Source organism: Sitophilus oryzae, unplaced genomic scaffold (genome assembly GCF_002938485.1).
Source record: "Sitophilus oryzae breed Bouriz unplaced genomic scaffold, Soryzae_2.0 scaffold_302_pilon_pilon, whole genome shotgun sequence".
In the NCBI taxonomy this organism is placed as follows: domain Eukaryota; kingdom Metazoa; phylum Arthropoda; class Insecta; order Coleoptera; family Curculionidae; genus Sitophilus; species Sitophilus oryzae.
Window position 1 is genome coordinate 2,729,677 of NW_022146866.1, and position 23,311 is coordinate 2,752,987.

Below are 23,311 nucleotides of genomic sequence, written 5' to 3' on the forward strand. Positions count from 1 at the left end.
AATCGTTAATTTTTACGTGTTTTTAAAATGCCTGGGCGAAGTTGTGCAGCAAAAAACTGCCCGAGTAGAGGACTAAACTGCAATAAAAGTTTCTTTCTGTTTCCTAGAGATCCGATTAGGTATGTATATACATATGTGATTAATTATTTTAACATATTTTAGTTAAAAAAACAGTAGTATACATATTAGGACATTCAGCTAAATAGAAAGATCTAATTAAAAATATACAAGTTCAGCATCTATATTAAATGTTAACAAACTTATACACAGGGTGAGTCTTAAATAAGTGCAAATATTTTCAGGGCTGGCAGATCTCGATAAAAGAAACATATTTTCTCCTTACTTTTTCAGATAAATCCAAAATAACCGAGTTATTTAAGTTTAAAAAAAATGTTTTTTTTTAAATGTTGAGTTGAGAGCCACCGGATTTTTTCTGTATTTGCATCCCTTTTAGTGCCGCAACCATAGAGTAAAGCCGTAACTATGGTAATATCAGAGATTAAGAAATTATACCGTGGGAAAATTTGCGGTGAACAGGCAGTTCTAGAAAGTTTTCGACAAATATACAGGGAAGTTAAAAAAAAATGCACGATTTTCAATATCTTTTTTTAGCGAAAAAAAACTCATAAACGTGTTCCTGGGGTCGAAATATACCACCCCTGAAAATATTTGCACTTATTCAAGACTCACCCTATATGTATATAAAATATTAGCAAGATTAAAATGTTAAATATTTAGTAAAATTTAATATTGTATCTAGACATTCAACATTAAATTTAAAAATAATTATATTATTAATTTAAATAAAATTATAAAAATAAATAAAATGAGTATATCGAAAATAACAATAGATTAGTAACAAGTTAACAATACATTTTTAGGGCAATTGCAGCTAACGGAGAAGACTTGATTGAAGATATAAATAAGACCCACAAGTACAGGTTCTGTTCTGTTCACTTTGAATTTAAAATGTTTACCAATTCACTTTGTAACCGTATAAAATACAATGCGGTACTTACTTTGTTTCCTGCCATGAAAAAAATAGAAGTTTCTCAAAAAAAATTGTGGATTTATTAATTTGTGAAATTTGAATATTAATAAAATTTGCTACGCCCATTGATGGGCATAATTTGTACGTAGCCTCTTTATATTGTTCAATAAATATTTTATTGGTATTTTTTTTAATTCTTGTTTGTAACTCCTGGCATGTTTTTGTTAGTTGCTTGTTTTTTAATTTTAATTGTCTATTCTCTACAGTGAAATATTTAATTGATTTTTTCATTTTTACTTTTCGAGAAGTATGCGCGGTTAACGATTCATTTGTTTGGACAAAAGTATTGTAAATAAAATTCAGTTTCAGTCAATTACAGTATTTTTTTAATACGACCCTGTCGTATTTTCTGAGAAATTTTTTAATACGTTTTAATCCGGCCCAGACTAGGAAACCATAATGGCGCCGACAAGGTCAAATTTTATAGAAATTTTAAACAATGGAATCTGAGTAGAGTTGGCGTGCGGATTGTTTTATGTGCCGTGTTGGTAGTTCATATTAAGTCGGACACAGGAATCCGCCATTCTTAACAAGTATCCGATTGTCAGCCATTTTAAAATCGTTTTTTGTTTTTAAAATTTATATTCACATTCCGATTTCTAGTAGACTAATATTGATAAGGTTGAGTTTGGGGGGAACCACAGTACAGTTTTATGATTAAACCAGCTAGAAAATAAAAAAAAATATTTTGCGAGTTACTTTTATATAGATATTTTTATTTCATAAATCTACCTAATTTTGAAGGCGCTCCTTGTTTTCCGGGGTATTTTAATCAGATATATCAAAAAAGTGACTTCCGTTGACTAAACTGATGTCTGGATTAATGATTCAGAATTATTATAATATGAAATTAAATAGGCACTTATAGTTATATTCGAGGAGTGATTATTAATCCATTTGTAATTAGGTAGTTTGGTTAGGTTTTTATGTATTCTTGGTAGCGAATATGAAACCAAACGTAACGTAAGTGCTTAGCGACGAATTTTAAGTAACTAAAATCCAACGTAATATGACGTTGGTAATTGGTAGAATTACATTCCCTATTAGGTCAGATACCGACGTCGAGGCGACCCGAATCTGTATTCCCCATTTAGGTGCAAATAAGGGTCGTCAGGCGGTTGAACCGACGTTGGTACCCGACGTCGGGTTTATTGGACGCGACGTATACCCGACGTTAGATAACGTCCAAATGGTACTTGTGCCCGAAATTCAGATGTGTGAAAACTGAACTTAAACGTCTTGAGGTTTTGACGTAACCAATTTACCTCTTTTTGCTTCCTAGTAGTAAGCTAGGATAATTTTTAGACCATATAATCCTAAGCGGCAGCCTAACATGATTATTTGTTCTCTTAATATCTCCGGTTAGAGAGAAGATAGAAAGTTGCGGTTTGCGCTGATATTTTGGAAATTTTTTGCTGTATTTAACTGTACAAAGAGAAATATAGCCTCCTATTTAATTTTTTTTATGCAAAAGCGCAATATCTGTTGTGATGTCAAACAGCGCCCTCTAGCTACCACGAAAAAAAATATGGAGAAACAAACTGGACATCATTAAGGAAGAAAAGCTCGGCTAACCCAATCCAGAGTTATCCTTATTTTAATAAAAGCAAAATTAACCTTCCCCCACCACTTTATTTTATGAGATAGAGTAAAACATTCTATATAAAAAAAATTCAAATTTCGATTATTATAATAGTAATATTTAAAATACCTGTTCAACTGCATATTTTTGCGAAAATCCCTGTTTTCTTATTGGCTATCAGAGAAACGCACCCTAGCGGACATTTTTCGAACTTAAAAATAATTTTCAGCTTGGGTCGATTTACTTATTAGAATATTTTTCCCAAAGTTATACGATAAGTAGTTTCTGAGGTACAGCCGGCGTCCATTCTTAGTTGGCCGCCCGGTACAGTATTTATTTATTTTTTTCAAATGACTATACCATATTTGAATCCATGAATAATACTGAATAAGTAATATTCATCAGTTTTTCGCAATTATTTAGGTGATGATTCAATCCTGCATTCAAATTGGTGTTGGGAATGTTATTGACTCTCATTTTTTGCCATTTTAATAGCTCTACGAAGGTGCTGCGTTCAGTTAATAATTACTGTCACTTTACGGTTCAGTATAATTAAACAAATAGCTCTTAAACGAAGGTTAGTCAACAACGTTAATTTGTTGATTATTTAGTATTTGCAGACAGAATAAGAGCTCATCTCGCATGTATTTACACACAGATATTAATCTCAAGATCAAAAAGGTTCGGTAACATTGAAGCCAACAACGATCTGACCCAGTTTTTGTGACTAATTGTTGAGTCTGGTGCGGTTAGTTTTTTTTTAAATCTTTTCTCGTATCAGTCTTTTTCTTACGTATAGATATCAATAGGTGTAATTAATCTGAGAGTATAATGAGTAGTTTCTGGCTAACGATATTTACTATCAGATTGTTAATTGTTTTTTTACTTGTTTAATACAGGGTTCTGCCAATAGTAGGTTGGTTATACAGGGCGAGTCTTAAATAAGTGCAAATATTTTTAGGGGTAGTATATTTTGATACCAGTAACACGATTATGATTTTTTTTCGCGAAAAAAATTTTTTAAAATTTTTGGAAATTATTTTAGTTTTTAGTTAACATCTCGGTTAACATAATTTCCTGATAATATGGCGACATAGGTAGTCGATTAAATTTACAAGAAAGAAAATCCAGAAAAGATCCAATGGTTCTCAAAATTCAAGCAAAAAACTTTTTTTTTGAAAATTTTCAAAGTAAAATAACTCGGTTATTTTGGACTTATTTGGGAAACGGTGAAGAGAAAATATGTTTTTTATCGAGATCTACCAGCTCTGAAAATATTTGCGCTTATTTAATACCCACCCTGTATATAGCTCTTAGAATAAAGAACTGAAGATGGTTTCTTTCTTATCAGTCTCACTGGAGCAAGGGCGTAGATAAGGGCGGGGTACTGGGGGACAGTACCCCCCCCCTGACGCTTGACGAGATACGAGAATTGAAATAGTCATTGACTATGAAAGGATTTTTTTTAATTAATATCCGACATATAAGAACACTTTGTATGCTTTTAATTATGTTGATTTATCGTTTATAATATGTTCGACCTAAATAAAAGCACACAAAGTGTTCTTATTGGCCAGGACAGATTAGTGGGGTTAACTCTAATCAATATCCATAAAGATATTGAAATAAATGTTGGTGCTGTTATTGATAGGTTTTCCAAACAGCGTACTAGAAAACTTGATTTTGTTTTGTAGTTTTATTTATAGTTTTTATAGTTTTTTTTTGATAGTTTAGAGTTTTTTATTTATAGTTTATAGAAAATTAACTAATAAACGTCGTTGTTTCATTTTTGTTTATGTTATTTACAAATCTATATTTTAATTTTTGTGTTATGTTTTTATATCTTTTTGAAGACAAAAAAATCGCCGTCGTTTTAATTCGACAAAAAAATTCCGACGGTGATTTTTTTTGCGACTTAATCATAGTACCACCCCCATAGCATACACCTATCTACGCCCCTGCACTGGAGCAGTTGGACTGATTCAGTGTTACTGAAAGACGGAAGTGGCGTTTGTATTAACGCGTTTCATTTTGCTAGATGAATACATTTTGGTCCAGAAATCTTTCGTTGATCTCTTAAATATAACATTTCTATACAATAACAACCACTATGTTTACAATTAGCATATTTCGCAAAACTAAATGGGTTGCTAAAAGTTGTCAGTACAAGTCATTATACAGGGTGACGCACCTCATTCGCCTCGGTTGATTATACGAAAACAGAAAGATGTAGAAACAAAATATTTTATGGGTACGAGTATATGTGAGAAGGCAATGTGCAAATTTAAAATTATTTTGAAATATACAGGGTGTTTCAGAACTAAGATCCATACCAAAGTTATATTTTTTCTTATGGAACACCCGGTATTTTATTTCATTTTTGGAACCTTGGATACAAAATAAAGCATTTATTATAAGGGTTAAATATGTTTGCAAGTTTTGGTTTTTGATATATTTAAATGATACAATATGCATGCTATAATAAAAAAAATTGTCAACACCCTGTACACTGCTTTTCGGAATTAATTCTTGAGCTGACTTTTAAGCCAAAGAAATAAATTTTACTGAAAAATTTGATTGCTTCGTTTAATGTATACAGGGGTATCAGAAATTGCTGGTCTATTTTAAATATTTATTTTACATAAAAACTTTCTACAAACTACAAACACCCTCTATTTTTTTAAATAAATCGAAGCAGATTCAAATGCTCTTTCAAACTATATTAGTGTTTCTTATATCTATCTAGCTCAGATTTTGTATAAAGAGCAATTTTTCAATAAAATTTCAACCAAGGGGGCTAGTGTCGTCATGGCAAGTTTCTAGTGACAGTTAGTAGCTATTTTCAAAATCGAAATTAGTTTATGGACTTTATTTAAATGTATACCAGTTTACTTTTAGATAATTTAGCTACAAATAATATTTATTAAATATGTATTTATTATTCTATCAAGGAAAACAAAGAAGTAGTTCTTTGATTTCTTTTACGACGACTTGTAGATATGGATTTTCTATAAAAGAGCCAATTACGGCAAATTCATTTTCTTCACTTCTAACGACAGATTTTTGCTTAATATGTTTTTTATAAGCCATACTACCAGCCTTGCGAAATAGAACAAGTAGTTCTTCAAAGGAACGCTTATCAGGAAGATTCCTATATGGATATCTTTGAGCATAAGCCCTTGGAGCCAGGAAGCAATTTTCTTCACAAAATAAAATCACTAGTTACAAATCCATTCCTTCCGCCAGCAGATACTGCCTTATTTTTTCTTGAGAAAATAATGAATACTTACTTATTAAACTATTGTAGGCAAATTTCAGTAAACTGTTATAAATCTAAATAATAATGTCCATAAACATAATGTCGATTTTGAAAATAGTTACCAACTGTCATTAGAAAATGGTCAAGGCGACACCAGCCACCTTCATTACCATTTTATTGAAAAAATCGCTTTTTATTCAAAATCTGAACTAGATAGGTGTAGGAAATCCTAATATAGTTTGAAAGAGCATTTGAATCTGCTTCGATTTATCTTAAAAAATACAGGTTGTTTCATTTCAAATAACGAAGTTTTTATATAAAATAAATCTTTAAAATAGATCAGCAATTTTTGGTACGTAAATATTTACTTTATAAACCTGAAAAAGCATAAACTGTCTAGCCGTTACCAGGTAATTGACTATCAGTCGACAAGAAGTTCATCGAATTAGTTTTGATTGCGCTGGTTTCAAACTTTTTCGTGGTTTTTTAAAATTTTAATCACAAAACTAGTAAATAATTAGACAAAGCAAATCACAATTTAAAAAATATGTTACTGACGAAACGACTAAAGCGCGTGGAATAAATGTGCTTTGGTTGCCACCATACCATTGTGAATTAAATCCCATCAAACTTATATGGATACAGATGAAAGGATTTGTAGCTCAGAATAACACAACGTTAAAAGATGTGCGATAAATTATGAAAATGCCGATAACGCAAATCTCTGTCAAAAATTGGATAAATGCCACGTCATTAAAAAAGGAACAAAAAATGTGGGATCTTAAGCAGACAGACTCTCTGATTCTGACGAATCTGACTTCAGTGAGGATAATTACATATTATGTATTTTAATTATTGTAAATAATTTTTTGTAGTTATGTTATTTATGGTTTTTGTAACCTGTTACATTAATTTAGCAATAAAAACTTTACAAATGGGTAAATACATATTTGTATTGCCACTATCATATTATTTTACGTTGTGTAACAAAATATATTTTAACAAAACTTCTGTATTAAATCTTAAAACCCTAACACCCCACACTGGTGCGTTGAGGACCTTGTTTACAAGATAGCTGTTTTAATGATGGATATCTTTATTACCCTATTGTTAAACGAGGTTTTTTATTGCCCTATTGTTAACGTACCCGATGTGTCCATCTACAAAAAAATGAAATTGGTCCCATCTTTTGGCGCACACTGTACACAAGATAATACCTTTTGTATTTATAATGAGTCTCACTCATGCGCTATTAGGCTTTTAAAAATAGAGTATAACTTATTTTTGTAGATATAGAGCTTTCTAAAAAGTATAGGTAGATTTTTGTAATCACTGTATATTCTATAAAATAATTACGTAGCTAACACTTTAAATCTAGGACAAAAAGTAACTTATCTACAAATCGATTAAAACATTTGAAATACAAGCTGCAAATAAAAAGTCAAAACTAATTAAACCCATTATGCGTGCTGATACCAGTGGCGGGAACATGAAACACGTGGAAATGGACACGTGCAAGTCTTCTTATTTCAATTTCTAAACATTGAAAGCTCTAATATGCAGAAGCATAACCTTCTATAAGTTTGTAAGCAGTTCAAATTTATCATGTTTGTGTATGTATTTCTGACTTAAATTTATTGTGCTACAAATAAGACTCATAGTTAATGTTTAGTGCGCTGCCTAATTTAAAAAAAATGTTTTTTTTACAAGAAATCAAATTCAAACTGGGAAAGAAGGTGTTTTGTCATAAAACTGTATGGGATAGCGCGAGCGCTTGAATCGTGCAATTTCCTAATGTCTGTCTTTAAGCATACTTCTTATGGGTAAGCCCACGACCACACAGAAAGCGTTTTTGCGTTTTTAGCGTGAAGCGTCTTTAGCGACTAAAACAAAATAACAGGATTATATAGGAGTGGCCACACCAAAAGGGTGTAGCGTTCGGCGTGTCTCGCAAAAAACGCAAATGAAAACAAATCAGTTTGTTTTCTGTAGCGTCTTTAGCGTTTTCTAAGATGAGACCCCGTCATAGGCGGATGTTATACTTAATAATACAATAAAAATAAATTAAATAGTATGTTTTTTTTTCATTTTAGGGTATTATCTAAAAATATTTTTATAAAGAACATCTACTGTTTAGGAAGATTCTATTAAATTCAAAAATTTGAAGGAAATGTTTGAAAAAGTGTAGTTTGAAACGTTGAAAAAGTAATAAATTAAAGGAATATTTTCTTACGCGTAAAAAATAGTTTTTTACGTGTAACAAATAGTTTTTTACACGTAAAAAATATATTTTTTTTGCGTAACAGAAGGTTTTTTACTAGAAACAATAAGTTTTTGACGCGTAAAAAAATAATTTTTTACGTGTAACAAATAGTTTTTTACACATAAAAAATATTCTTTTTTGGTAAAAAAGTTTTTTTACCAGAAACAATAAGTTTTTGACGAGTAAAAAAAAAGTTTTTTATGTGTAACAAATAGATTTTTACACGTAACAAATAGTCTTATAAGCGTAAAATTAGTTTTCTACCAGTAACAAATAGTTTTATACGCGTAAAAAATAGTTTTCTACCAGTAACAAATAGTTTTATACGCGTAAAAAATAGTTTTTTACGTGTAACAAATGTTTTTTTACGCGTAATAATTTGATTCACTTTTACAAAATTTGTATTAAAATATCAATATTTTTGATGAACACGTGGACTCACAAATACACGTCGCGTCACTACGTATTTCTAAGCCGTTAACACGTTTCGTTACAACGAGCTCGTGTGTCAGGGCCGTCTCACTAGCTGACACTAGTCATGTCACGGCTTTGAATTTTTACTCCCAGCGCGCATAAAGAAGTTTCACTCCAAAATGTTTCATAAATCATGTCCTAAAATTGCATTAGCAACTAGAGATATTTACTATTCTATTATATAATTATAATTATTTATTATATTATAATTATAACAAGTACTAACCACAACACTACAACATAAAAAAAACTATACACATATAAACTAAAATTCCTAAAATAAATGGCAAATAATAATTATTATTTTTACACACACCACTGGCACTAGCAGTAAATTGTGTTTGTCTCCGAATATAAGCCCCGGCCCGTCCACAATTCAATCCCAGCAACTTTTATCTTCGTCTCTTCAACGCTAACGGCACCGATCTTGCCTATCTCTTTCTCACAGGATGGATTGTTGGACGGGCCGGGAATCCAGGAGCTTGCGACGTTACTAATTGACATTATTGATAGAAACTGCAGACCTGCCGCGTCTTTTGCGTGTTTTTAATGGACACAAATCGAAAAAAGCGCTTAAAACGGTAAAATCGCAAAAAGCGCTTGAGACGCAAAAAACGCAAAACGCTTTCTGTGTGGCCGTGGGCTAAGATACCTTTGCACTTAGAGGCTTCACGCGTGGAATGACTTCAGAAGTTGTCACTTTTTTTACATCACTCACTTTGCTGTATTTCTTTATTTTTCTGCTAGATTTATTTAATTCAGATATAAGTATTCTCTGTTAGTTCAATCATATCATATTCAAATCTAGAATGCCACTTTATCTAAAGAAGAAAACATTCGACCAATGTGTTCTATCAGTCATGATCCATGCTTGAGAAACAATACTTAAAACGGATATCATAAGGAAACTGCAGGTCGCACAACACTCAATGGAACGAAATATGCTGGGAATAACCAAGAAAGATCTTAAAAGAATAGAGTGGATATATCAAAAGACCTAGGTTATATATGTTATCTACAGAATCAAATCCTTCAAGTGGTATTGGGCAGGCCACTTGGCAAGAAGGACGGACAACAAAAATTACAGCATGGTACCCACGAGGAATTAAGAAACCTAGAAGAAAATCAAACCTGAGATGGGACCATGATATTAGGAAATTAGTAGGGATAACTTGGGTCCGCACAGCCAATAATATACAAAAATGGACCCAACTACAAAGAGAGTATCTAGATATGTGAGGGAGGCTACACCATAATTGGAAATGGTACTTAATATAATAAACTGAGATCGTGATGATATTTTTTGTAATGACCAACTTAAATTAATGTGCCTAAACTTGAAAAGTACTACAAAAATTTAGCCAAGAAAAAATTACCCCAAACATATGGGAAATAAATACGGATTCGTTAATCTGCCATCTTCTTTAGAAGAACAGGAAATAATGCAGTAAATATGAATGTATGCATAATGAATTTTTACGTAGTTTTGCTTTTTAGCCTGTATAGAAAAACTGCAACAGTGATATCTCCTGATAATACTTTTGTTCGCCAGAATAATTTCGGGGCATAGTAAGCACCTTTATCATGCAGCTACTGTGGTTAACTGAATTTTGGCAAAATTTCACTGAAAAGGGCATTATTTGAGTCAAAAAAATCAACCTAACCTGTTTTTATACATTTTCCCATATCTTTGAAAAGTTACTTAACACGGATATTGGTCCATAATTTGTCATATAGTATGGATCTCCACTTTTAAAAATAGAAACAGCTATAACAGTTTTCCATTGTTCAGGTATTATGGAAGGTGTAAAGGTTAAATTAATTATATGAACCAAAGGCTTTAAAATATGCATATGGATTGTTTTAAGTAATCTAATTATTGTTATGCCATCCTCTCCGGGAAATGAGTCTGACTTTAATGTTTTTATGTATGAAATAAGTTCGTTTTCGCTTACTGGTTTAAAAAAAGGCTTTGTTTAAATCATGTTTTGCTTTATATTGTTGATTCTTAGATCAAAATTTTGCTAACCATTTTTACCCTATCTTTGCAAAAAAGTTATTAAAATGTTCAGATATGCACGATGTTGTAAATTAACTTGGAACAGAATCGTTCTGTTTTCCAATCGGGAATCCACTGAAAGCGGAACTGAAGAACCTGGAAGACTCCATCCGTAACCTGGAATGGGTGTCTTCCAACGGTCTAAGACACTCGAAAAAGTTTCTCAGAACATACGACCAAGAAAAATCAAAGATTTTCTTTGATTAAAAACAATCTTCGGACTGTCAGGAGGTTTCTAACAAGACACTAACAGGACACTGTCTCTTCAAAGAACATCTATTACTAACACCAAAACTAAATACTCCGAACCAATGGGCACCTACCCTAATATCCTTCAGGCAGAAATTTGCGCTATCGAAAGATGCGTACAATTGATCTCAGATAGGAACTATCGAAAACAGGAAATTGCCATCCTATCCGATAGTCAAGCAGCACTAAACACGATCAACTCAGTAACCATCAATACGAAGTTGGTCAAAGAATGCCTAGAGAAGCTCAACAAATTAGGCCAAGAAAATAAAGTCCTCCTACTCTGGGTGCCCGCTCACTAAGGGATAAAAGGTAATGAAAAAGCAAATGATCTAGCTGTTTTCCAAACGGGAACCAACTGAAAGCGGAACTGAAGAATCGGGAAGACTCTAAAAATCAAAGGTTTTTCTTGATTAAAGTAAAAACAATCTTCGGATTGTCACGGGATTTCTAACAGGACACTGTCTCTTCAACGAACACCTATTACTAACACCAAAACTAAATACTCCGAACCAATGGGCACCTACCCTAATATCCTTCAGGCAGAAATTTGCGCTATCGAAAGATGCGTACAATTGATCTCAGATAGGAACTATCGAAAACAGGAAATTGCCATCCTATCCGATAGCCAAGCAGCACTAAACGCGATCAACTCAGTAACCATCATCAATTCGAAGTTGTTCAAAGAATGCCCAGAGAAGCTCAACAAATTAGGCAAAGAATATAAAGTCCTCCTACTCTGGGTGCCCGCTCACCAAGGGATAGAAGGCAATGAAAAAGCAAATGATCTAGCTAGAAAAGGAGCGAACTGGACCAGAACCGTTCTGTTTTCCAAACGGGAACCAACTGAAAGCGGAACTTAAGAATCGGGAAGACTCTAAAAATCAAAGGTTTTCCTTGATTTAAGTAAAAACAATCTTCGGATTTTCCTACGGGATTTCTAACAGGACACTGTCTCCTCAACGAACACCTCAGTAGGCTGAAGCTGAGAAACAACGGCGAGTGCAGATTTCTGTGGGGAAAATCAGAACACCTTATCACTGAGTTCGCAGAGACGACGACCGTTCGTGCCATGAACTTTGGTACGGCTGATGTCGACGGTGGAGAGCTGGCCTCTGCGGAACCGTTTCAGATACTGGCTTTTATTAAAACCCCGAGACTGTGTGATGAGTTATAACTCGTTATAACTCAAGAAAGGGGAACACAATAAGGTCGCGGTGATTAACTCCCCTTCTAAACATTCTACATTCTTCAAGATGTAGTAAATCTGTTATTATTAACTTTAAATTTAATTTTAATTTGATAGAAAATGACATCTTTTACACGCTAACAGATGCTATTAACAATAAGCTATTTGCATCTAATTAAAACTTGCTGCTAAATATGTCAGTGCTAACGACATAACACAAAAAACCGGGGCTAAAACTTAGCAATAATGGTAATAAAAAACGGAAAGTGAATAGAAATAATAACGTGCATTATCGTATTCACTTCAGTAATGAATATTTTATTGTATACCTTGCTATAATAGCTATTTATGTAACTAGTACCTAAAATGATGTTTTTTAGGACGAATCATTACTGTTTGCGGACGAGGCGTTAGCCGAGTCCGAAATAGTAGATGAGTCCTAAAAAACATAATTTAGGTACGTGTTACATACACTATTTTTTGTCATACGCTTTTTACAGTTATATTTTGTATTAAAAGTTTAAAAATAAAAAGTAATAACAACTTAGTAAGAATTTAATTATAAAAAAAATAAAGAATAACATTCCCAACAAGTGGTGATACGAGTCAAATAGAGAACTACAACATTTGGTGGCAGCGACTACAAGATTGGTGACGACGGTGGTCCAATCTAGGATCACGACAGTGGGACCCTCCTTAAAGACGCGCAACAAACAGAAAAATACTATATATATAAAATAAAAGGTGTAAAATTAAATTTTATAATTTACGGTCATTAAATAAATAATTTATTAGGAGCAAAATTACACTTTTTGTGGCGAGGCTGTACGTTTGACTTGGTTGACATACAGCCGAGGCCAGTAATATGAAATAAATAATATCCAAATAATGTAAAAAGATTTAAAAGTCATACCTTTTATGTAATTATTTATCGAGAAACTATGGTTCCGAATGCTGAATTTGACACTTTATGCCAGTTTAATAACATATTTTCGTACTTTTATGCTTAGGCGTAAAAGTGCTTTACTTTTATGCCTAGACGTTAAAATGATGTTTTTATGTGTGAATCGCGTCGCAAAAATTAATAGTTTGTAACGTTTGAAAAAAAACTAATTTTTACGTATATTTATGAATAATAGGAGAATACATTTTTCACAGGGTGCCTATCAAAAACTTACCGCAACTAGGGGTTGCCACGTTTCAAAGCTTTTCCTAGGAGCCCGGCAACAAAGCGTCGGGGATCTGTAGCTCCTATAATAAAAAACTTAGGAATTTTGTATTAGTGCCAAACTAAACTATATCTTAGGATGTATTTTAGGAAAATATTTTAACTTCTACAGTGTGGCTCAAAAATGTGTGAGTGGATCGGGATGGCTTTTTTTAAATGGAACACAAAAAGACTTATAGTATATTATTAGTCATTAGCCCTGTATTTTATTGCACTTTTGGCTTCATGTAGGGTGATCAGAAAACCTTACATAATCCTAAAATATAATTAAAAATATGTTTCGATAGTTTAAGAGATATTATTAAAAAAAAACAACGCTTTATTGTACAAAAAGCCAAAACAGCTTCATCGACAAAGCATTCACAAAACAAAAAAGCACAAAAACAAATATACAAATAATAAAAAAAATGTCATACAATACAAATCAATTCAAAAAAATTTACGTCATAAAATTACAAATAAAACATATATGGACATTGCAGAACACAGGCGTATCTAGAAAATTTTACAAAAAGAAAACTGTAAATGGATAAAATCATGTTATATATCATAAAATCAAGAGTTATAAAATATTAAATATTAAATACTAGACCTTTAACCAGTGTGTGAGATGATCAAAATTTTAAAATTCCAAATTGTTCATGATTAAACATCAACAAAAAAGTCGTTTACCGCATCTAGGGCTCTCTAGGGCGATTTCAGAGCTTTGCGAAATGCGGGAAAGAATGAAAGTGACTTGATATTCGAAGGCAAGTGATTGTACATTTTCTTGGCATTGAACAGTATTGAACCCTTAACTAGTTCTGATCTCGGGGTTGGCAGATAAATATCGTGCTCCGCATTCCTAAGTGGATAGTTGTGAGAAGGCCTTTCCGGAATAGAGAATATGTGCTTGCGGATTAAGCAAACGGATTCAAAAATAAATAAGGAAGGAAGAGTCAGTATTTTGAAATTTTTAAAGAAATTCTGGCAGTGAGTTCTACTGTTTAGTCGCAATAAGTATCGAACTGCTCTCTTTTAAAGTTTGAAAATACGATCAAATTTTGTCGCGCAGCAAGTACCCCAGAATGGAAGGGCATAACGAAGATGCAACTCAAAAAGGGCATAATAGACCATTCTAGAGGTTGATGAGTTAAGTTCTTTAGAAACTGATCTTAGCGCAAAACAGGCAGCACTTAGTTTCTTTGATAAAGCTTCGATGTGCAAGTCCCATTTTAACGAGTTGTCTACAACAAGTCCTAAGAATCTCACAGAGTCCACGACGTCAATAGTGGTGTTATTAAGTACAAAAGGTTGTATAGTACTTTTATATGACAAAACTTTAGTTTTTGAAAGGTTGAGGCATAGGAGATTAGAATCGCACCAAGATTTAATGGTGCGTAAGTCACTGGATATAGTATAATATAGTGCCGTAACATCTGGGCCGCTCCAAGTGAAACTGGTATCGTCCGCAAAGAGGCAGATTTTACCGCTAATGTCTAGATTTGCAATGTCGTTGATAAACACCAGAAACAAAATAGGGCCAAGTACTGAACCCTGAGGGACACCACATTCTATAGGCTTACAAGAAGACATAGACGTATCATTCCTCACAAGCTGCCTTCTGTTGCCAAGATACGACTTAATCCATTCGAGCGGCACTCCCCTAAATCCATAGTATTGCAATTTGTTAGTTATTAAATAAATAAATAGAGAAGTGGTTTCAGCCATTTTTAAAAAAATTGGCGCCGCCGGGAGGCACGTATAGCCGCCCATACTAAAATATGTTAATAAAAAGTTGGTAGGCAGTTCTTTTAGTTTCAAAGTAAAGGAATTTTTCTTCTAGGACTTTGACTGATTTTGATATTATTACAAATTTTGTAGCAAATATTATTCCTAATCTTAAATTTAAAACCACAGTATTTTTTCCAAATTTGGGAGAAACGGTATGAACTAGAAAAGAAAGTTCAGATAAAAGTTGTGGAGTGTCAAATTTTACATAGAAATGATCCCCATACTTTTTTCCTCAGATTAAAATTAACGGAGATCAGGTGGCTAGAAGCTAGGGAACGATAGTAAAAATTATAAGCTGGGGGGCTATTCATATATTTAACATTTTTATTGAATTTGCTTGGAAAATTTTTATAAATTTCAATTAAGATTTTTTAAATTCACGTTCATAACCACATTCATAAAGTGTTTTTTTTTCAAATTTCCGAGAATTCCTTATCATTCGAATAATTCTTTATTTCCCCCCTTCTCGGGGGTGAATTTAAAAAAAATATTTCACAATTCGTTTTTCGATCTTTCAAAGTAACTTATATCGAAAATTCAAGATTTTACTAAAACTTCGTATTTGAAGGACTATTTTCTTGGACTAAAAAAGCATTTTAGTACTGGAGGGTTAAGTTGGGTTTATCTTTTACATTTTAAGCTGCGTTCACATTACTCGCGAGCAGGCTGAACAAACACGTGAAGCACGAAAAACGTGGCAAACAGTCGGAGCGAGATGTTCGCGGCGCTCGCGACGCTTGCGGTGCTCCAAGTGCTTGAGATCACATAAAATGCCTGTTCTGACTGTTCGGTTCTGTCGCGATATATCAAAGAGACGCTTCGGAGCCATGCGAGCATACTTTAAGGTAGGATGTTTTACTGTCCGACACTGCGACATGCTATAACGACGTGCGATAAACTGTGGCGACGCGGACTGCGGGTTTGCGACACACATGTTTTCTTACCATGCGACACTTCAGTTCAGCAAGTTGTTCGAAGCAGTGCAGTTTATTAAGATAAACGCTATTCGTCGTAATATTGCTGCGGTTCTTTTGATTTATGACGACGAAGGAGAAAATTTAGCTATACAATTTCACGCTCTTGGACCTTCTCAGAAACATTCTGACATATACTCCGAGATATTTTTCCATGCGTTGTCTTTAACCAACTTATCTTTATATGAGTTTCTTTTCATCTCCCAGAGAACTGAAAATATACGTACACAATTTACTAAACGTTCGTCTCGAAGTCTTCATCCCATGTTTGTGACATGGCAGAAAAAAAACAAATAATTTAACCGCCAAAAATTACAAATAGGCCGACGCCGATGCGGTGGATGCTACAAAAGTACTAGCTGCGATGTCCTTCAGAAAAGATTTTATTTTTCTCGACGACGCGACGTGCCGCAGCGACATCTGCGATGCCGCCATGTCGCTGCCGCTAGTCGATAGGTTAAACAACATACTAATTTGATTAGTGCTAGATTAAATTTACGACACACCGCAGTGTCGCACGTCGTTGTCGCATGTCGCAGTGTCGGAAAGTAAAACATCCTACCTATACGGCGCGGCGGTTCGAAGCGCTCGAGCTGTTTGCGTTGTTTGTTTAGTTTTTAGTTTGGTTTCATTCATAAGATTCGGTATTTACTGCAGTATGATGATGCTACCGTGATTTTCCTTATTTTTTTATTCAGAATTAGAAATAGTTGTTTTTTTGTTCTTGGATTAATAATATTAAATGTACCTTTAATAAAATATTACTCTATATTTATATTGCCTACTAATCTTAATCTGATCTTTAAGAACTTTTATTTATATTTTGGCATACACCTTGAGTCTCCAGTTGCAAGGAATCTTAATGTTATGACCAATCTTTCTTTAACTCTTTCTTTAACCGGAATATACTTCCTAAAAGTTGTATTTTTTTCTATACGGGGGCCAACTAAGTTAATAAGTCTTTCAAAATCAGTAGCGGACATGCGATAAAAATTATTAAAAATAGTCTGTCTGTAAATCGTTTAGAAATTTACTTTCACTGTCCTTGGATCTACTTTTGAAATTATTAGACATCCAACACCGCCTTTTGTTCTCTTTGATTCCTTCGTTTTGCATTAATGATCGCACTAGCAGCCGCAATTAAAAATACTTCGGTATCATTCATCTGGAAGGTCTGAACAGCACGAACGCAAGCACTACATTACAATGTGGACTTGCGTACCGAAAGATCCTGAGAACCACGACAAACAGGAATTGCAAACAACGTAAGCACAATCAGAAGCAAGAGCGCGAGCAGGATCACGAACAATGTGGACGCACCTTTAGAATTCACATAGGCAATATTTTCTATTTTGTCCACTTGGTGTATGAAGTATGCACTTGCCTTTTGTAGCTCGAAAAGAATGTATGAACAATGTCAGTTCCATTGAGAAAAAAGTACTAAACTATCTATCTTGTTCGGAACACGATGCCGTTCACCGGAGACAAGCCGCTAACCTGAAGCCCTCTCACTTGGCGGACCGTTTATGGTCGACATTAATCCTTTCTCAGATCGGATTCTAGACCGATCGATTGTTATCACTGTAATTACCCAATTGCTGAACGTTCTCAGGCTGCTTGGGTACTGTCCGATGCCTATGACTAATATAGTGGTTAAACGACTATAGTGAAATTAGAAAAAAATCTGATAATACAGAATAGAGTATTTAGCCAATCTTGGAAAGCAGAACCACTTGGAAAGCAGAACGGTTCTGGTCCAGTTAGTGGAGTGTTCGCTCCTTTCCTAGCTAGATTATTTGCTTTTTCATTGCCTTCTATCCCTTGGTGAGCAGGCACCCAGTGTAGGAGGACTTTGTTTTCTTTGCCTAATTTATTCAGCTTCTCTATGCATTCTTTGACCAATTTCGAATTGATTGATACTGAGTTGATCGCCTTTAACGCTGCTTGACTATCAGATAAGATGGCTTACTTAATGAGTAAGTTAATGATATTATTTTTTTTTAAAGATTGCTATTAAGCTTGGATCAAGGCAAATTAATAAAATTACATTTATCTCAATTATCAAGGAGCCCGAAATCGACAAAATATCTAGAGATCACTTTTAATCGGCATTAAACTGCTCACATAATTTCGCTAATAATAGAAAAAAGTTAGTGGCATACATGCTTTTTTTTAAACAATATTCCAGTGATAACCCATATGCATGTCCCTGTGTCGACACTTTGTTAGCATTTAAATATGTAGCAATCACAGTATAGAAGGAAATTATAATAAATCGAAAAAAGATAAATACTTTAACCCCCTGTAACTACGAAACAAAGCAGAATCGGACATATGCTAATAGGAAAAATAAATCATATTTTTGCGAGAGGAATACGATAAATGGCGCAAGTTTTTTGAAACACCCTGTATATTAAGGCCAAAACTTGTAAAACTTAATTTGTAAAGCTAAGTCACAATAATTAGATCTTTGCGATTACTTAATTTCAAATAATTAGGTAAATGTCTTGTCTTTAAACCAAAATACTGCAATCTTAAAGATATGTTAGCCAAAATTTCATACTAATACTTTATCAAAGTTTTATAATTTCATGGTTTTTTACCTTATAGTTTAAACAGATACAAAATTCCCAGCTTAGTGAAAATATGTGTTTCATTATACCCACTAAGAATATGCCTATTTTAATACTTTTATTGTTTGTTCTAGGCGATTGGTCATGTTAGCGGATGTCACATAAACCCAGCTGTCAGCGTTAGTCTTTTTGTCACTGGGGATATCAAATTGTTGAAGATGCTTCTATACATTGTAGCTCAATGCATTGGTGCCGTCACGGGAGCTGCTTTTCTACAGGTAAATATGAAAAAAAAATCTTACTTATTACATTACATCTTTTGACTGATGTATCTTAAAATATGACTATTTTAATTTTATTATTTATTTTTTGGCTAAAACTTTTATATAAAAAAAATACTCGCCAAGCTGTACAGGATGAGTTTTAAATAAGAGCAAATATTTTTAGTAGTTTAGTACGACCCCAGAAACACGTCTATAAGGTTATTTTTCGCGATTTTTTTTTGAATTTTTGGATTTTTTTAAATTTTAGTTAATACATATCATATCTTGATAATATGGCAACTTAGGGAGTAGCTTAAATGTACAAGAAAGAAAACTATTTTTTTTTAATTATTCTCAATTTTTTTTACTCTATGCGATAGAAAATGATATTCGGAATAGAATGACATATCATATATCAACTTTTGACATTTTCACTTAAAACAAAATTGTATTTTAAATTTGAACCTAGAGTCCCAATTCCAAGGAGCCTTGGAAAAATAGATTTGATCGTCTTATGTTTTTAGTGTGTTGTCCTGGTATATATCTCAATTTTTTCAACTGGAACGAGAGTGGCTCATTAGCACTACATTTGGAAAAAGCATTTTGTTCGAATAATTTGGTATACCACATAACCGAGCACATAATATGGTATTTTGATTCAAATTGTCATTATGAACCGCATGTTACAATTTCAAATAAACCATATGCGATAATGTCAAATGTTGATATATGATGTCTCATTCTATTCAGAGTGTCATTTTCTACCGAATAAAGTAGAAATATACCGAGGGTGCCATTTAGAAATTAAAGGTTGTAGTAATTTCCGGTGAAACAGGAAGCGACCAAAAACAATTGAATACATCACTGAGTCCTAATTTAGGTCATTTAATAAGAGACCAAATCTGTTTTTTTTTATTTGAGAAAATAAATACTAAGTTATAGGGGTGAGCTACTATTGAGACGAACCCGGTATATCACTAACCAAAGTGTGGATGATTATAAATCATAAACAGATATTGTATATTTACACTAAATTCTATAAAAACAAATCAAATAATTTTCTGATATCGCATACTACATTTTATATTAAATAATGTTATGTTAAAACCTAATAAATTTCATTTCAATTTTTGTGCATATTGTTTTAATAAAATTCCCAATAAGTATGTATAACATAGTCCTCAAAGCCGACAACGTCCAAGCCACAATGTCAGGGGCGCAGCGCAGCGCCTCGACCTCAGGGGTCAGTCGGGTATGACCAGAGGCGTGCGTCCGTCCTGTAGTCGTTGCGCCTCGATGAACACGAAGTGTGCCAGTAGAAAACGGAAATAACGGCATGGCGATTGAAGAAAATAAACAAAACAACCGGCTAAGCATTTCTTCGCTAAATATCGCCAGTTTTGAAATCTATTCGAGCGTAATATGTAATCATTATTGTAAACAACCAAACAACTACTCTACGAATGATATAGTAAAAATGGCTGCTGGGACCGAATGTAACATATTCGGGTCAATTGACAGCCAGTAATTTTATAAGCAGAAGTTTGGAGAGTTAAAAAGCCTGCAACAACGTACCTCCCAATTATCATTTTTGGAGAAACAAAATAATTAAAAATGAGCTAATCAAAGGCGTAAAAGAAATGCACGAGAACAGTATCACAAAAGTAAAGGTCGTACAAAGAACATCGGTTGGATTTATTACCTCCAAAGGACTAAATCAGGTATGTGGCCTTTCACCAATCACATTTAAAATTTATCTTGAACAGGGGTTCAAAAAACTGAAAACAATGATGATGAGCTTTCTTTTTTACTCAAGATGACTTATATACACATACATAGAATAATATACACCCCTATAACTTTTTTTATTTTTTCAGATAAAAAAAACTTTTGGTATATTAGTATATGATAGTCATGGCCAGAACAGCGATTTTTTACTAACAGTTACAACCAGTTCCAGTTGGACGCCGCGCAAACCGTCACACTTGTTTTGTAGGTCTCTCTTTTCTATCCCGAAAACAGATAACAGCTGAACGGCCGCGTCCGCTAGACTGGCGAAAGCGATTCCTGATTCTCAACCTCGACCTCGATTTTCAACTCAAACCAGTTCTTTTTACCTAACTGTTCCAAACAGTTCCAAGTCCCTAACTGTTCAAGTCTCAAACTGTTCCAAGCCCCAAACAGTTCCAAGTCCCAAACTGTTTCACATGAATAAAACAGTTCCAGTTCCAGTCGTCTTTATATTTATTTGTCTATGCTAATTTGTGTCGCAGGGTTTTTTGAAACAGCTGGAACAGTTGGAACTGGAACTGGTACAGGATAGCACATGAACCTGTTCCAAGCCAGTTCCAAAACAATCTTGTTTCGAAAATAACAGATCCTGTTCCAAAGCATCATCACTAATTTGGATATCTTTTAGCCTGCCTGGACAAGACACGAAAAACATTAGACGATCAAATCTATTTTTGCAAGGCTCCTTGATTAAAAATTAGTGTTTTTGACAGACCCATGGCACTCTAGGTTGAAATTTAAGATACTAACGAACCAAATTTCGTTTTTTCATCTAAAAAAATAAAAAGTTATAGGGGTGAGCCACTTTTAAGACGCACCCGGTATTTACCCGCAACTTTAAAATACATGAAAATTTTAATGGGTCTGTTTCTCATGCCGGGCAGTGTAAGTATTTTATTATTTAAATTGGAGGAAAGAATTAAATATAGATAATTTATTTTATATTATTTGATTTCTTGATTCATTCTGGAGTTATAACTCATCATATAGCGTCTGGTCTTTGACAAACGGCATTATTTGATTGACATTTTTGGCAGAGTTTAGTTTGCCATCTCCGATGTCAGTCGAATCAATGTCTATGGCACGAATGGTTGTCGTCTCGGTACACTAAGTTGTTCTGATGGTTTCCTATGTTTCCCACAGAATTTCCATTCGTCGTTTTTCTGTAACTTGAGCGAAACTACTGAAGTGTTTATTTGACAATCTGAGGATTGTTCTAACTTAAATCAAGGAAAATCTTTTATTTTTCTCGGTGGTAAGTTTGTTTTCAATTGACAAGCAGAACAGTTCTGGTTCAGTTAGTTAAAGTGTTCGCTCCTTTTCTAAGTAGAATTTTTAGAATTTAGAATGAGTGGGAGGGGGGTTAATCACTTCGACCTTACAGATCCATTGTGTCCCCCTTTCTTGAATCATAACTCATCATACAGTCCCAGGGCTTTGACAAAAGCGAGTTTCTGGGACGGTTTTATAGAGGGTAGTTCTCCATCTCCAATATCAGTCGTACCAAAATTCATGGCACGAATGGTTGTCGTCTCGGCGCACTCAGTGATGAGGTGTACTGGTGTTTCCCCATCTTCCCCACAGAATCTGCATTCGCCGTTTCTTCTTAGTTTCAATCTACTGAGGTGTTCATTGAGGAGACAGTGTCCTGTTAAAAACCCCGTGACAATCCGAAGATTGTTCTTACTCAGACCCAGGAAGATCTGTGATTTTTCTTGATCATAAGCCCTCAGAAACTTCTTCGAGTGTCTTAGACCATTGCAAGATTTCCATTCCAGGTTGCGGATGGAATCTTCCAAGTTCTTGAGTTCCGCCTTGAGTTGGTTACCACTTGGAAAGCAGAACGGTTCTGGTCCAGTTAGTGGAGTGTTCGCTCCTTTCCTAGCTAGATTATTTGCTTTTTCATTGCCTTCTATCCCTTGGTGAGCAGGCACCCAGTGTAGGAGGAATTTGTTTTCTTTGCCTAATTTATTCAGCTTCTCTATGCATTCTTTGACCAATTTCGAATTGATTGATACTGAGTTGAACGCCTTTAACGCTGCTTGACTATCACATAAAATGGCTATTTCTTGTTTCCGATAGTTCCTATCTAAGATAAGTTGTACGCATCTCTCGATAGCGTAGATTTCTGCCTGTAGGATACTAGGGTAAGTACCCATTGGTTCGGAGTAATTAGCTCTCGGCGCTTTCTAAGTAGATCGTTTGCTTTTTCATTACCTTCTATCTTTTGCTGGGCGAGGGGATAATTTTTATATTTCTTCCAATTATAATACGTTATAATACAAGAATTTTTTAACATAAAATCTGAATCAGAAGAAGTCGAATTAAAAGAATTCTATATGCATTTATTCTAAATGAAAGATCTTCAAGGTTCTTAGGCCCTAGACATTTCCTTCGCTTCCTCTCATAAATAATTTATCTAATTTTCTACAACACCGTTTACTGATATATATTAAGTTAAGTATATGCATAGAAATGATGATTAATATACCGTAGAGTACCAGAAAAAAACTGTAAATCACGAATCGGGGCTGTGCCCAAACTTAATAACCATCTAAAGTTCATAATCGTATATGCGGCAAT

The 23,311-nt window shown here is 33.8% G+C and overlaps 1 protein-coding gene across 3 annotated transcripts in view; it reads left to right on the plus strand.

The window, feature by feature from the left end:
• LOC115884560 (aquaporin AQPAe.a) overlaps positions 1 to 23,311 on the plus strand; it is a 167,253-nt gene that overhangs the window by 128,144 nt on the left and 15,798 nt on the right. For all 3 annotated transcript variants that reach the window (XM_030903179.1, XM_030903181.1, XM_030903178.1), the window contains exon 3: positions 18,809 to 18,952. In XM_030903179.1, coding sequence (XP_030759039.1) covers positions 18,809 to 18,952 — 144 coding nt within the window. The remainder of the gene's footprint in view (positions 1 to 18,808; positions 18,953 to 23,311) is intronic.